General features: G+C 36.6%; 1 protein-coding gene across 1 annotated transcript in view; it reads left to right on the top strand.

Moving 5' to 3' along the window:
- LOC112125929 (dystrophin-like) overlaps positions 1-13,608 on the top strand; it is a 1,989,526-nt gene that overhangs the window by 924,196 nt on the left and 1,051,722 nt on the right. Inside the window, exons 35-37 of the mRNA XM_026648920.1 lie at positions 5,578-5,757; positions 6,702-6,830; positions 8,726-8,896. Coding sequence (XP_026504705.1) covers positions 5,578-5,757; positions 6,702-6,830; positions 8,726-8,896 — 480 coding nt within the window. The remainder of the gene's footprint in view (positions 1-5,577; positions 5,758-6,701; positions 6,831-8,725; positions 8,897-13,608) is intronic.

Raw genomic sequence — 13,608 nt, 5'->3', positions numbered from 1 at the left:
TGGTGTTTGTGTTTGGGGAATGGGGCCTTGGTTCCCAATGTAGCTGAGCCCAGAATAAGTTGGAAAGGGTGATGGGTAATTGCTAGCCAGCATAAGAAGAGGCACTCTTCCAGTTGGAGTTAGGAAATGCATTTTTATTTGTGTGTATATATTTAAATAAACCTCTCAGGTCAACCCTATGGCCTATCCTGTAAACATTGTTAAAAAACAAACAAACAGAAAAAAACCCCACAGAATTAAGTCTTTAAACTTATTTTATTGATCTCAAAGACAGAAAATATTTGCCAAGCTATGTTAGGCACTGTGATTCAGAATATTTCAATTTAATTTATACTCATTACTATTATACACTCTAATTAATGAACTGGCAGTCCAATATTGATGGCACTAGGATTTTATAATTAAGAATTAAACCTTTGGAGCAAGACTGATTTACTCCAGGACCCCCAATTCTGGAAGGAGAAATGTTGAGCCTTGACATGATGAAAGAGGTGGTTGTCACACTACAGAGAGAAAGAGAGAGTGCATGTTATGGGGTTTTATAGATAATATGAATTATCAAGGACTTTCATGAATTACACTCAGGAAAATGTGAAGATCTGGAAAGTAGAGAGCCCAAACAGAGAAGTCATCCTAGATCTACTTCTTAACAATATGGTAATGTTCAATGAGGGCCTGATGCTCTTACCTTAATTTCAATGGAATCTTTCAGAAAATAAAAGAGTACATCATGAATAAGGGTGCTAGAATCAGGTGTGGGAGTGTGTGATTAATGAGGCATCTTGGTACTCATTGTAATATACTACTATTGGTAAGGTGAGCATTTGGCTCCATCTTCCTCCTGCTGAAGTTAATGGCAAATCCCCAATTAACTGCTGTAGGAGGAGGTTTGGGCCAGGAAAAGGCCATTGTGGAGAAATATTTAGAAAACATTAATTTTCAGAAGTTAGAAAAGAAAGGGGAAAACCTCAGTGGTGATAGCCATGTGAAAACTGGACATGTGCTATGGTGGATATAATTGACCAGAGAGATGACAGTCCCTTTCTGTACAGCACTATTCTTCATTACTGCAGTCCATTCAGTTTCAGTACCAGAGGTTCTAAAGCAGAGGGATTGTCCAACCAGAAGTAGGATATGAAATTAAGTAAAGACAAATTTAATCTGAAATTTAAGAAAAAACATCTTAAGACGGATATTTGACTGCAAAAAAGTCTCCTTAGAAAATAGTGAAAGCCTGCTTAAGTCACATAAAACTAGACACAATATTCTGTACACAACAGTCATGCCCTCTTACAGGGAAGGGACAAGCTAGTTTTTTTTTCCATTTTGTACAATTCTATTCTAAAAAGTAACAAGTATAACATACAACAGGAAAAAGAACAATTTGTTAGAAATAATTTTGTAACTAAAAGAATTAAACAGTAAAAAAAAGTTGTAACAAGAGGTTGTGGAATTGCTATCATGGAAGACATTGAAGTCTCTGGGACTTACCTAAGCTTTTAAAGCCAGATTTTGTCTGATAAAAGATTTGATTGCTGTGGTATTGTGTTTTCAGAATGGAAATGCCATAGCATTACCAAGAAATCTTCCATATCAGATCCAACTGCTAGGGCATTAATATAATATTTTAGCTTAGCGTGTATAATAGTAATGAGTATAAATTAAATCGAAATACACTGAATCACGGTGGCTAATGTAGCTTGCAATATATTTTCTGTCAGTGAGATCAACGAAATAAAATGTGCTAAAAAAATTGTGCCAAATGATTCATAGCTAAGGGCCAGAACACAGTCAAAATAATAGATGTGCTATAAATAAATAAATAAATAAATTCCTGGACTGATATAGTAAAAAGGATATCATGTCAACGTCTGAGTAATACAGTATTCCCACTTGTGAGAATTAAGCAACCTAACTTCCTTCCTTTATAGGGTTTCTGTGAGTTATTAGGATCACTTGGGGGATTTATATATCCAGCGTGAAATCATACAGAATCTTTCATCCATCATGTCTTGCTTGTGAATTTTTAAAGCAAATATAATAATGACTGATGCAATTAAAGTATTATCCTCAATACTACTTTAGTCACTGTCCTAGTGCTCTTGCAAAATGAACAAACACAGCTTAATTTGATGTATACTAGTACTACTTCATCATTATAAAATATAATTGAAGAAGCCTAAACACCACATTTTAAAGGAAGCCTTCACTGTACAGTTTCATGTTAAAGATTTCCTTGCTCCTACTTATCCTTTGTTTTATTTTTATAACTTTAATAAGAAAATGTCCAAAATTTATTTATAAGAATGTCCACAAAATTGCTTTTTAAAGGAAATATTAGAGAACATACAAAATGACGCGTGCTAAAGATCTGACGCTATATATTTGCACGTACACTTACACTCAGACGATATTAGAAGAAAGTTATTTATGTTGTAAAGTTAAACCCTCAAAAGTTAGAAAATGCCAGACTTACGATTGTCTGTGAAAGCTTAATTCTGCCACTATTGTGCATCCAACATGTGCACTTAATGCAGTAGAGGAAAAAATGTATATGATCATGTAATTAATGTTTTTATCATAATACACAAGGTGACTGAATTAATGTTATCTGAACAACTATAACTTGGTATTTCCTAACTTTTAGTGCTTGACTCTGCAACCTAAATATGCATTCTTTTAATATAGTTTTTGTGTGTAATTTTAAGTTTTAAGTAAAATAAATATACCAAATGTTGCAAAGGGGTCATTACACATGTATCTCAATCTTGCTATATATATAAAATCTGTTAAAAGTACTTAATCTTTTTTGTGCTAGTGTAAAAAAAAATGCTAAAGTTGTCTGATTTTATTACTGTGGAAAAATATACACAGAGTAACAGTGAATGGAGATGGGGGCGGATTCTGAATTTCATATTTAAAAAAAAAAAAGACTAGATAAATGAAATTATGTAGTAACTGAAGGAAGTAGATTTTCAGTGAACCCAGTCCAGAATTTCTGATGAAACGTATAGGATGGAATTTTGACCCCACTGAAATCAATGGGAGTTTTGCTGTTGATTTCAATATAGTTTGGCAAGCTGTCTTATCTTACTCAGGGTCAGCATTTGGGAGCAGGTGTTGCTTAATTACCTCTGATGGAATGATCAGTCTATTATTTCTTACAGTGGTTAACATATGAGATTGGTACTTCTGGTTATTGTCTGGGTGCCCAGAGCACAGGATGAGCACTTGGTAATTGGAACAACAGTTTTTTATATTTGAAGGGAAAAAAATTGGTCAAGACCTCAGTATTTGAGAGAGAGAGAGAGAGATGACTCCAGCTCTGCTCAACTTAGAAGCTCAACAGACTAGACTTTGAGTCACAACTTGAAGGGCATATCTGACTTTGAACTGCAGTTTTAATTAGTGGAGATTTGACTTAATAGTGTAAAAATTATCTGCCTGTTTAAAAGTTAGATTGTGATTAGACAAAGCTTGTAGTTCCAGTTGGGATTTATTTTTGTGTATTATGGAGGGGATGGTCATCAAGATTGCCCTGAGTTTTTCATAAAAAAATGTAGTCATAAGTAACAATGAACACGTCTCAAAGATTTCATTCAAAACATGTTCAAACTCTGGACGGGCTAAACCATTCAGACGAAATAGAAACTGACCTGAACCTTCACCCAAAGCTGAAGCCAAGCAGTATTCTTTGTTCAAAATAATTGAGTATTTTTTTTTCCCCCAAGAGCAGAAGAGATAAAATAGTGCTGGAAAAGATTCTTTACATTTCTTCCAGACTAACTGGAAGCTGGCAAAATCTCAAACCTCGGTTTCAAGTCCCATAGAACTGAAATTTAGAAAAGATTGTTCATATTCCCTTTCTTAATATTCTTTAAATTCTGTCACATAACTTTCTTCCTCAATGCTTACATACTGTAATTTGGTAGAACATTTAAAACTGCTTATCCTTATCTGGAATTTAATTGTAAAAACTTATTTTTGAGGGAAAAAAATATGGTATCAGATTATTAACTCAGTGCAATGTATGCATCAAATCTATACAGTAAGTTTAAAAACATCTGCTAAATGCACTTGGGGCTGCTGTTGTACCAATGGGAGTAATTTTTCTCCTTACTTTTTATGTTTGCCAAGTTTTGCTTTTACTGAGAACACATTAATATAAGCTTAATAATGTGGGATTATATGAGATGTGGTGGATATTGGCTGTAAATTTGGTTCTATGTCCGTAAGGACATTGGCCTTTTGGATGCAGGAAATGGTGGTTGACAGGTTTGTGCCAGTCCATCTCTTGATGGCCTGAGGCTCTGCTCCTTTGTGTATTTAGGGATTCATGAAAATTCCTCAGTTCCTGCTCTCTTATTGGTGACTGCTTATTATAGCTGCTGTCTCCTCCACTCACTTTATTTTGTATGTCATTCCGAGCATTTTTTAACCATCTCACCATTCTGAGCTTTGCCATTTTGAGTTAGGTCTTTGTTCCCTAAACAGATAAAAGGTGCAGGCCTGCATCCTTTGAGCAGCAGCCACCAGCTTTGGGTCAGAAAGGAATTTTCCCTAATAACTGATTAGCTGCGGTGTCAAGTGACGGTAAATTGAGCCACTTCCTGAGAATTCAGCAAATCCTAGCTGTGGCTACTGTTTAGTGCTGTATTTCTGTTTGTCTCTTCATACTAGTTTACATAGAGCTTATATTTTGGGTTTTTCCCTTGGTGACCTTGTGGCATCTTTATCGCAAATTTTAGTCAGAATAAGTACATTGGGTAATCTTGCATATCATTTTAAATCTAAGCACATAACGGGAATGAGAGGGCCAATGAGCTGTTGGGAGGCTGGGCTGTACCACTACGTGCATATTTACGGCACCCCAGGTTTGATCTTCATTCTTACTGTGAGAAATGGGCCATTTGTGGAATTTTAGTCTGCAGGGTGCAGTCCCAAGTGATAGTACCTTACTACAGATAGGACTAAGAGGCCAGGGTTACAGCTGAAAAAGACTGCATTGGATGTTGGGGGCGGGGGGAGGATTCCCACAGTATTTAAAACTAATAATATTTCTATTCTTTCAGGATTGTGATACTGTAATGAAAAAAGTACTGACATTTTCAGTTTAGTTATCCTATAATATTGATTTGCATGGTGTTTTAATAGATAATTTTTCTTATTTAAAAATTAGCTTTTAGGCTTTTGTCTTAAATAATAAAACTTCTGACCATCGTACAGTTTGAACATCTTGCATGATACATTAGAACTATGTACTATAATGGCAAGTAATACACGATCTTTGAAATTAAGGTATTGGTCAAAAACTACTCTGAGGGTATGAAACATCTTTAAAATGTCTTTAGAGCTGGAAGAGTATGCTTTAATTTTGGACTATTCTGCATAGTAATAGCATAATAGCAAACCAGTGAAGGTGGTTTTTTTTTTTTTCCTATTAGCATTCTGTTTTAACATTCTGTATTGTATAATTGTAGTGTGGAGACAAATATAATTTTTGATTTCTTGAGGTGTTCTATTTCCAGACGGCCTTTCATATTTACTAAGTAATTATCCCGGGTACACTTTCCACAGGCAACACAGAAGGAGATTGAAAAACGCCAGCTCCATCTAAAGAGCATCAGTGATCTAGGAGAGGGTTTGAGGACAGTGCTTAAGGAAAAAGAAGGTCTAGTGGATGATAAGCTCAGCCTTCAGAAAAGTAACTGGATAGCAGTAACTTCACGAGCTGAGGAGTGGTTCAACCTATTGTTGGTAAGATAAAAGTATTTGTGCTTCTAGTTGACCATCACCAAATTATACTAAGCCTAAGTATATGGCTAGGTGTGGATGTCAATATTATGGGCTCAACCCCATTACATTGCACTCTTAGGCCCCATTAGAATACATGTATACATGGGTGCACTGTCACCAGATTCTGTGTCAATATGTTCACTGACCTCAGTGGTGTTTTGTGGGTTGTAAACAAAGAATTTGGATGGGGGTGTGTGCGCAGAGTAACAAATATATAGAGACTCACTGCTGGCATCTCTTCTTTTCTGCCTCACCAAGGCTCTGGGCTGTGCTCTGCTGTTGAGTCAGCGAGGCAAACGGGCAGTATTGTGAAGAGGAAGTAGCTTAGGGAACTGGTCAACTCTTGTTGTAGTTTTCTGCAGCTATGCTGGATTATGGGAGTAGGTTAAAAAACTTAAATTCAGCTGGGCAATGTCATTTGCTCACACAGATAATAGGGGTGTGTGTGTGAGAGAGATTCCGGGTTTTAGAAGCTGTACTTGTATGAATATAGGGATTCATAAAAATATGAGAAAATAATCCAAATTTTCCAAAAGAAAGCATTTTAAAATTCTTCCTTAGCCAAAATGAGGAATTTTAAATAGCCATTCAATTAGCTTTCAAAGAGGTGGGGGACTAAATTCACTCACGTAGGTGCAATAACCAGAGAATTTAGTCCAAGTCAAATTGAAAAACCCACTTCTACCTTAAATATATCACTATTGCTCTTCTCTAATACATATAAATATTTACATACTGCCAATGGATATAAACACACATATATGAGAGAGAGAGCTACTGGAAAAAAATAGTTAATTTTAGCTTTATAATGTATGTAATGTTTGCCACAGTTTGCATAATCACAGATTTCTTTTATTTCAGCTCTGATTATTTTTTAATAAATACTTACCATTTTCTGCATACAGGAATATCAAAAGCAAATTGAGACATTTGATCAGAATGTAGCTAACATCACAACCTGGATGTATCGTTCTGAAATATTATTGGATGAATCTGAAAAACAAAAATCTCAGCAAAAAGAGGAAGTTCTTAAGGTAACACATGCAGTTTTCTGGAAAGCATTTATTATTTTATTCTAAAAAACTATATACATTAAGCTTTTTAGCCTAGAGGTTTTAAAGCGCATCATGAAAGATAGTGAAACGTTATTTTTCTCTTGACAAATCTATCCTCCAACAGCTTATAAATTGCTTAATAATATTGTAATGAATAGCAAAAGTAAGCCCTGCAGTAGAAAAAAAAATGAAATATGTTATTTTAAGGCTTGGGGACTTCATAGTGAGCAGAACACTTATTCTTAAGCCTATCTCTGCTGAAAACTATTACCTCAAATGCATCTATTTAAAAAAAGAAAAAATTATCTGTGTGCAACTTTTCCTCTCTACTCCCTTCTTTTGTGAATCATTGTGTGCTTGCTATTCATATCATAATGTTTTAGCTTACCAAACACTGATTGCACTGTCAACATACAACTGAGAATAATCCTAGCTGAAGTGGCTTATCATTTATTGAAGGGATATTATGTGGCATATACAATGCATGTACAGGTCCCCATTGCAAACAACAAATCTGCCCTCAGATCCAGGGCAGTATTTAGCACTACGATATCATCAGATCCAATTTATTAAAAATTGACATGCACTGTAAAGCATATGAGGCTCAGAGTTTGCATCCAGTCTAAGACAGTTTTTCATACTTGAGGCTGTATTCTGCCTTGAGTTATGCTCTGTATTGATTGTTGTCCCCTGAATGAATTTGTGTGACATTTAGTCACCCGGATATTTGACCGTGCTTTGACAACATGGTCAGTACATGCTAATTGAGGAACAGTTTGCAAAATCTAAATGGGACTGTCTTACTGACACTAGCGTGATACAATTTGCTAAAGCAAAACTTCACAAATTTCAAGGCAGCCATAATTTTCAAACCAACATTTATTCAGAGAATAAATCAATGCTTCATAACATTGATCTTAGCAGGATTACAGGGCAGTCTTTTTAATAGGATGAGCAATTTTGCCAATGTAAGGTATAAAGTACAATTATCCTTTCCATCAATACAGGCATAACCTCCTATTACACAGTCATTTCTTGTAGGCAATGCAACGCAAATCCTAAAGCCCAATTATGTGTCAAATCTCCAGTGTTTTAGCCTACACTTACATACTTTTGCCTGTTTTTGGCAATACCTTCAAGCTTCCAATAGCAGAAGCAGGTGATTTTGCTCATCTTCTCCTTTCTGGGCATTTAACATAGCATTTTTCTCATCATGAACAATAGTACCATAGCAACAGAGTCCTGTGGCACCTTTAAGACTAACCGATGTATTGGAGCATAAGCTTTCGTGGGGATGCATCCGACGAAGTGGGCATTCACCCACGAAAACTTATGCTCCAATACATCTGTTAGTCTTAAAGGTGCCACAGGACTCTCAGTCTGGATCTGTAAAAAGCAACAAACACGGCTACCCCTCTGATAAATAGTACCATAGCGCTACAGCATGAATAGAACTATTTTACAGCATGAAAATTAGCAATTCTATATGGTGGTATAGACTGCATTTTAAGTCTGCAAGCATAGGACTCCCACTGACCTGAAAAAATTACCTGTTCCACTGAGTACACTAATATTGCAAGAAACAGCCTCTCTAGAAAAAAACTGTAAATATGTTCTCCATCATCTTCCAATAAATGCTAGTGTAGATCATTAATAAAGTATATACATACACCCTCTCTAAACCTGAGGGCTACACAGTCAGGATAGATTAACTATCCAGAGCTCCCCTATTATATGTGCACGCTCACACAGTTATCTGAATTTGCTTTTTGGTTTTGCTCCCTATTCTTTTGCACACTGTCTCTCTCTCTCTCTCACTCTCTCTTTGCATTTATTACTAACTTCAAGCCCTGTCTCTTGCTCATGGACTGTAGCGCTTAAAGGCTGAGCTGAATGATATGCGTCCAAAGGTGGACTCTGTGCGTGACCAGGCAGTAGACTTGATGACAAACCGTGGAGATCACTGCAGGAAAGTAATAGAGCCTAAAGTGTCAGAGCTCAACCAGCGATTTGCAGCTATATCACAAAGAATTAAGAGTGGAAAGGTAGGAGGAACTGCTCCCATGTGGAGACGCATGCTAAGTGGTGCTTTACGAAAGGTGCATGGCCCTACATAAGGGGAATCCAATTCCCCCAAACACATTTTTCAAAGGAACAATAAAAAGATGCATAATTAAAATGTAAATATTAAGAACGTGGGAAGGAAAAGTGAGGGGGGGTGGGGGTGGATTTCATCATGTTTATTCTGTTACCATTTCATGGATAAGTATTTTCACGAGCTTGTAACTCATCTTTAAATATGTGTTCAAGAATTAAACAAAGCACACAAGGTATCTACTCAGGAACAAAGTTTATTAAACACAGAGAGAGATCAGCTGCCTTTTTAAATTATAAGGATTGAAAACCTGGCCCCACCCCAAAGGGCAAATTAGTAGTTATAGACTATACCAATGGATAATTATTTCTTAAGCATATATATCACCATTGGAACTCCTATGATTTTTTGCTCTTTCCACAACTTAAAATGGCCTTTTTCTTAGTATGATTTTTTTTCAATTACATTTATCCGGTCTTTTTCTTTCAAACTCTGACTCAACAAAGTTCTTTATATTTTCATCAACTTCACTTGGATTATTCATCCGCTTAAAGTTAGGCGCTGGTTTAAGTACTTTGCTGAATGTGGTTTTAATGTGGAATAGGTAATTTTTAGTCGAATTTTGGCCTGGTATGTGTGGTGTGGAACATGGTTCAAAAATTACCTAATCCACATTAGACCACCATGCATCCTAGGTAGCATCATGGAAGAGGAATCATGGTGTATCCTCTACTCGGGGCAGGTGGAAATGCAAGGACAAGGAATAGATGGAACCTTCTCTCCTACCCCAAACCCGAATACACCATTTGTTGTAGCTGCTCCAATGTGTCAGGAAACATGCTCTGGCTGAGCTTAGACTTGCTACAGTTTATTCCTCCCACGTGGGAGAACCAAGAGGGAGTTTGTAATTCTGGATGACAATCTTCCTCCCAAGCTGCAATGATCTGCTGCCCCTTGCTCCAGGCAAATTCGGTAATCATTATGTATTCCTTCGATATTAAACAAAAGCAAAACAAAAACTTGTAGTTATAACAATAAGCTACATACATGTGAGTTTTTTGTAAGAGTGTTTTTAAATATGTACCTGCATTAAGGCAGATGATTTATTTTAATTGTTAATATATCATCATAGTTCAGTACCACAGAGCTGCTTGGTATAGAGTTGTTTAAATTCATTTTTGATTAAAACCATTATGCTATGGGATTTTTATCTCTTTAAATCATCCAAAAAGCAAATATGATTATAAACTAAACTGGATTTGAAGGCATTAAGGCTTGCAGGCCTTTTAAGTAATGGGGTTTAGGAAAGGGCGAGATATTTTAACAATCTGATGGTGGTTAGGACAACTATATAAATATAGTAGTATTATATTACCAGTGGGCTAAACTATTTTCTTAGCCATGAAAAATAATAAAGCATAAAACAATTAAGGAAAGTTAGTCCTGGATCAAGTAAAAATTATTATAAAATAGTAATCAAAACATAGGAGTTTATCATTCATAGTTTTACTCTCCTCTCAAAAGCCCCACTGGGAGCACGGCATTTTTCCCTTGACTGAAAGGACTGTGGGGCTTGCTGCCAAACATGAGAGATTCCTGGGAATCCACAAAGATCTGCTGTAGGCTAGGGCTTATTGTTACCAAGGTCTGGTGCCTCTGCACTGGCTCCAGTACCAGTGGCTTCCTGGAAACCAGACTTGATTGCTGACACGCTATCATGGACCTCCGAACTGATTCTAAACACCACAGGGAGGCTTTTGTGATATTCAAGGGTGGAGAAACAATTGCACAGAGGAGGACCAAGGGCCATTTCCACATGAAAGGGGAGGGATCCAGGCAAGATTGGCCCCTCCATGTTCAAGTGAAAGGGAGATGATCTGAGCCAATGGGCCAAATTCTGTGTTTAGTTCTCATCAGTGACCCTCACCTCTTGACATCACTGGACCCCTAACCCTGTATCACAGATCTGAATTTAGCCTTATATCTTGAATGAATGTCAGGAATAGAGGAACAGGAACTTCAAAAATAATTCTGTATTGAGGTAGGATATAGTTTGTCTACTCAAGGTATGTTAACCTGAGATTCCTTGGAATGATCTATCCCCTGCTTTATACAAAAGTCTACATTGCTATATCTCTCTTCCACATTTTGTCTTCATCTTTATACCATAGAATAATTGACTGTGAATTAAAGGATGCTTTGTTTTTCATTCTGAGTCTTCCTGGTAAAAAAAAATAGATGTTTTCATTTTGTAATATAATAGATTTTTGTGACTTGGTCTTGCATATTAAGTACAGTGCATACCTCTTTGGAAAGCAATTGCTGAAGTATAGAACTTATGGGTCAACATAGCCTTCACTGTTGTGAAGTATTTGGGTCTGCATTAGGTGACAGAATAGAACCTCACAGTGCCACACTAGAGAGATCTCTTGGGGCAGTGGATCTACACTACCCTCTGAGTTCTCTTATAAACACAAAATGGAGCAACTTAATTGACAGCACTTGTATTTACCAGGGACTGCATCCATATCAACAGCACCTGAAGATCAAAGGCAGCTAAGAAATCTAAAAGAATCAGCAGGGGCATTTCTTCTTCATCCATCCTGGTGGGAGACCAATGATTAATGTAACCAACATATTATTTGTGCCATAGCCAGTTTTATTATAGCTCACTGTTGAAAATGGAAATCATTGGTCATAAGAAAAGAATGCATTACCATGAAAGAAAATATGAAATAATGTGGAGTTGGTTTCCCTTGGTGTTTGATTCCTTGAGAAATTTAAACATAGTAATTATGGCATACTAAAGTGTGCTCTTTACTATTCTATTTTGTCTGTCACAAGAAGTTATTGAGTTGCATATTGAAGAATCAAGAAATTAACAGTAACTTTCAGTTTGCATCATTTAAATCAGGACTTTATGACAGCGTTAACTCAGATTTGGCAGAGATTTGTTCAGAATTCATGAAAATTGAGCTCATGGCTTCCTCACACATCAGTGGGAGACTAGACCTCAAAGCTATTTGAACATGATAGTCTACAGGGGGGATGGGAGAAATCAAAGCATACCTCATTTCATAATATGAACAAGTGCTAACAATTTCCTGCTTTTATTTCTGTAGTCAATCATACATTTTTATCTGAGTGGTTTCCAATTATGTAACTTCAAAGATGTGTAGAAGTTATTTCATAGTCTTCCCTGATCAAGAACAGTTGTTGTCAATGTGTTAGCTTGTTTGACCTACCTACATCTTTCCTTTGCTGTACTACACAACAACAAATGTGTGTTCTTTTTCAAAAAGACATTTACTTTCAAATCAGTAATTGTGAACATTATGAGTTTAAAAGAAATGAATCGTACGTGCTGTGTGGATATATAGCAAAATAAATTCAACATAAGGTTATGCCACCGAATCCAAAACAGTTCTGTTGATAGATACTGCACAGCTGTACCATATGGTGCATGCTGAATACATGTTCTAACATACTAATAAGCAATGCTAAAGTTATAACTGCTTTCAGAATGCTAATGTAATCAATATATTTTCCTATCCCTACTATACTTGTCAACATCATCCTGAGCTTAAGAGGAGACTCTAAATGGCCTAGTAAAAAGTAGGTCCAACTTCAATCACTTTTTTTCATTTTGGTTATTACGGTACAAGTGTTGTTGGACTGATAGGGAATATTACATCTTTAATTTATTGAAATACTGAAGGACCTGTTATAAAAGATGTGTTCATCTTCCTCCAAATGTAGACTTGTTCTCTTCAGTACGGGGTCAAGTGCTTTCTCTTGCTGAGCACTTAATTTCTGAAGTAATGGGGATTCCCCACGTTCTTTGGAAAGCTATTTCACAATCTACTTGACCTCACAGTTTCCTGTTAATCTGCATTTTCCTGTGCTCAGTTTTATCCCATTACTCCTGCTTACAAACTAAACCATTCCTCTTCAGCCTTGGTGTTTGTACCATTCATATACTTATGTCACATAAGTAGTCACGTAAACCTAGACATATTTCTTTTGTGTAATCTTGCTTTATAAGCCACTGTAATACATCCATTATTTCTGTTATTTTTCTCAGAGTTACCTCTAGTTAGTCAACTTCTTTCTCATAGTGAGAGTCACATGCCTGCACGTAGTGCTGGAGGTACAGTCTCACTACTGTTCTATATGGGAACTGTCATCTTATTATTTATACTACAGTAGATTTTAGAGGACTCAAACAAGATCAGGTCCCCATTGTGCTAGGTGCCATACAGACTCTCAGACAGCTTACAATTTAAATAGACAAAGACAGACAAATAGTGTGAGGGGAACAGAAGCACAGGTAGGTGATATGTCTTGGCTATGGTCCCACAGCAGGTCAGTGGCAGAGTTAGGATTTCGAGCCCAGTTGTCTTGGGCCTCAGTCTACTGCCCTATCCACTGGACCATGATACCTCTGTAACCTGGCCAATCCATGAGAAGACATTTCTGTTTGTGCAGTAGAAAAGGAAATTGACTTTTTATGTCCTATGACACAACACTCACATGAGTTTCTCACAGAGTCATATGCTAAGTAACCAAATCCTGATTTCAGAGAGCTATTTATTGTTTTTGGTGGGTTTTTTTGTGTGTGTGTGTGTGTGTGTGTGTGTGTGTGTGTGTGTGTGTGTGTGT

The sequence above is a fragment of the Terrapene carolina genome, unplaced genomic scaffold (genome assembly GCF_002925995.2).
Source record: "Terrapene carolina triunguis isolate 2854851 unplaced genomic scaffold, T_m_triunguis-2.0 Scaffold22, whole genome shotgun sequence".
NCBI classification, from domain to species: domain Eukaryota; kingdom Metazoa; phylum Chordata; order Testudines; family Emydidae; genus Terrapene; species Terrapene triunguis.
Note: the sequence above shows the minus strand (reverse complement) of the source record. Positions and strands in the feature narration are given on the sequence as shown.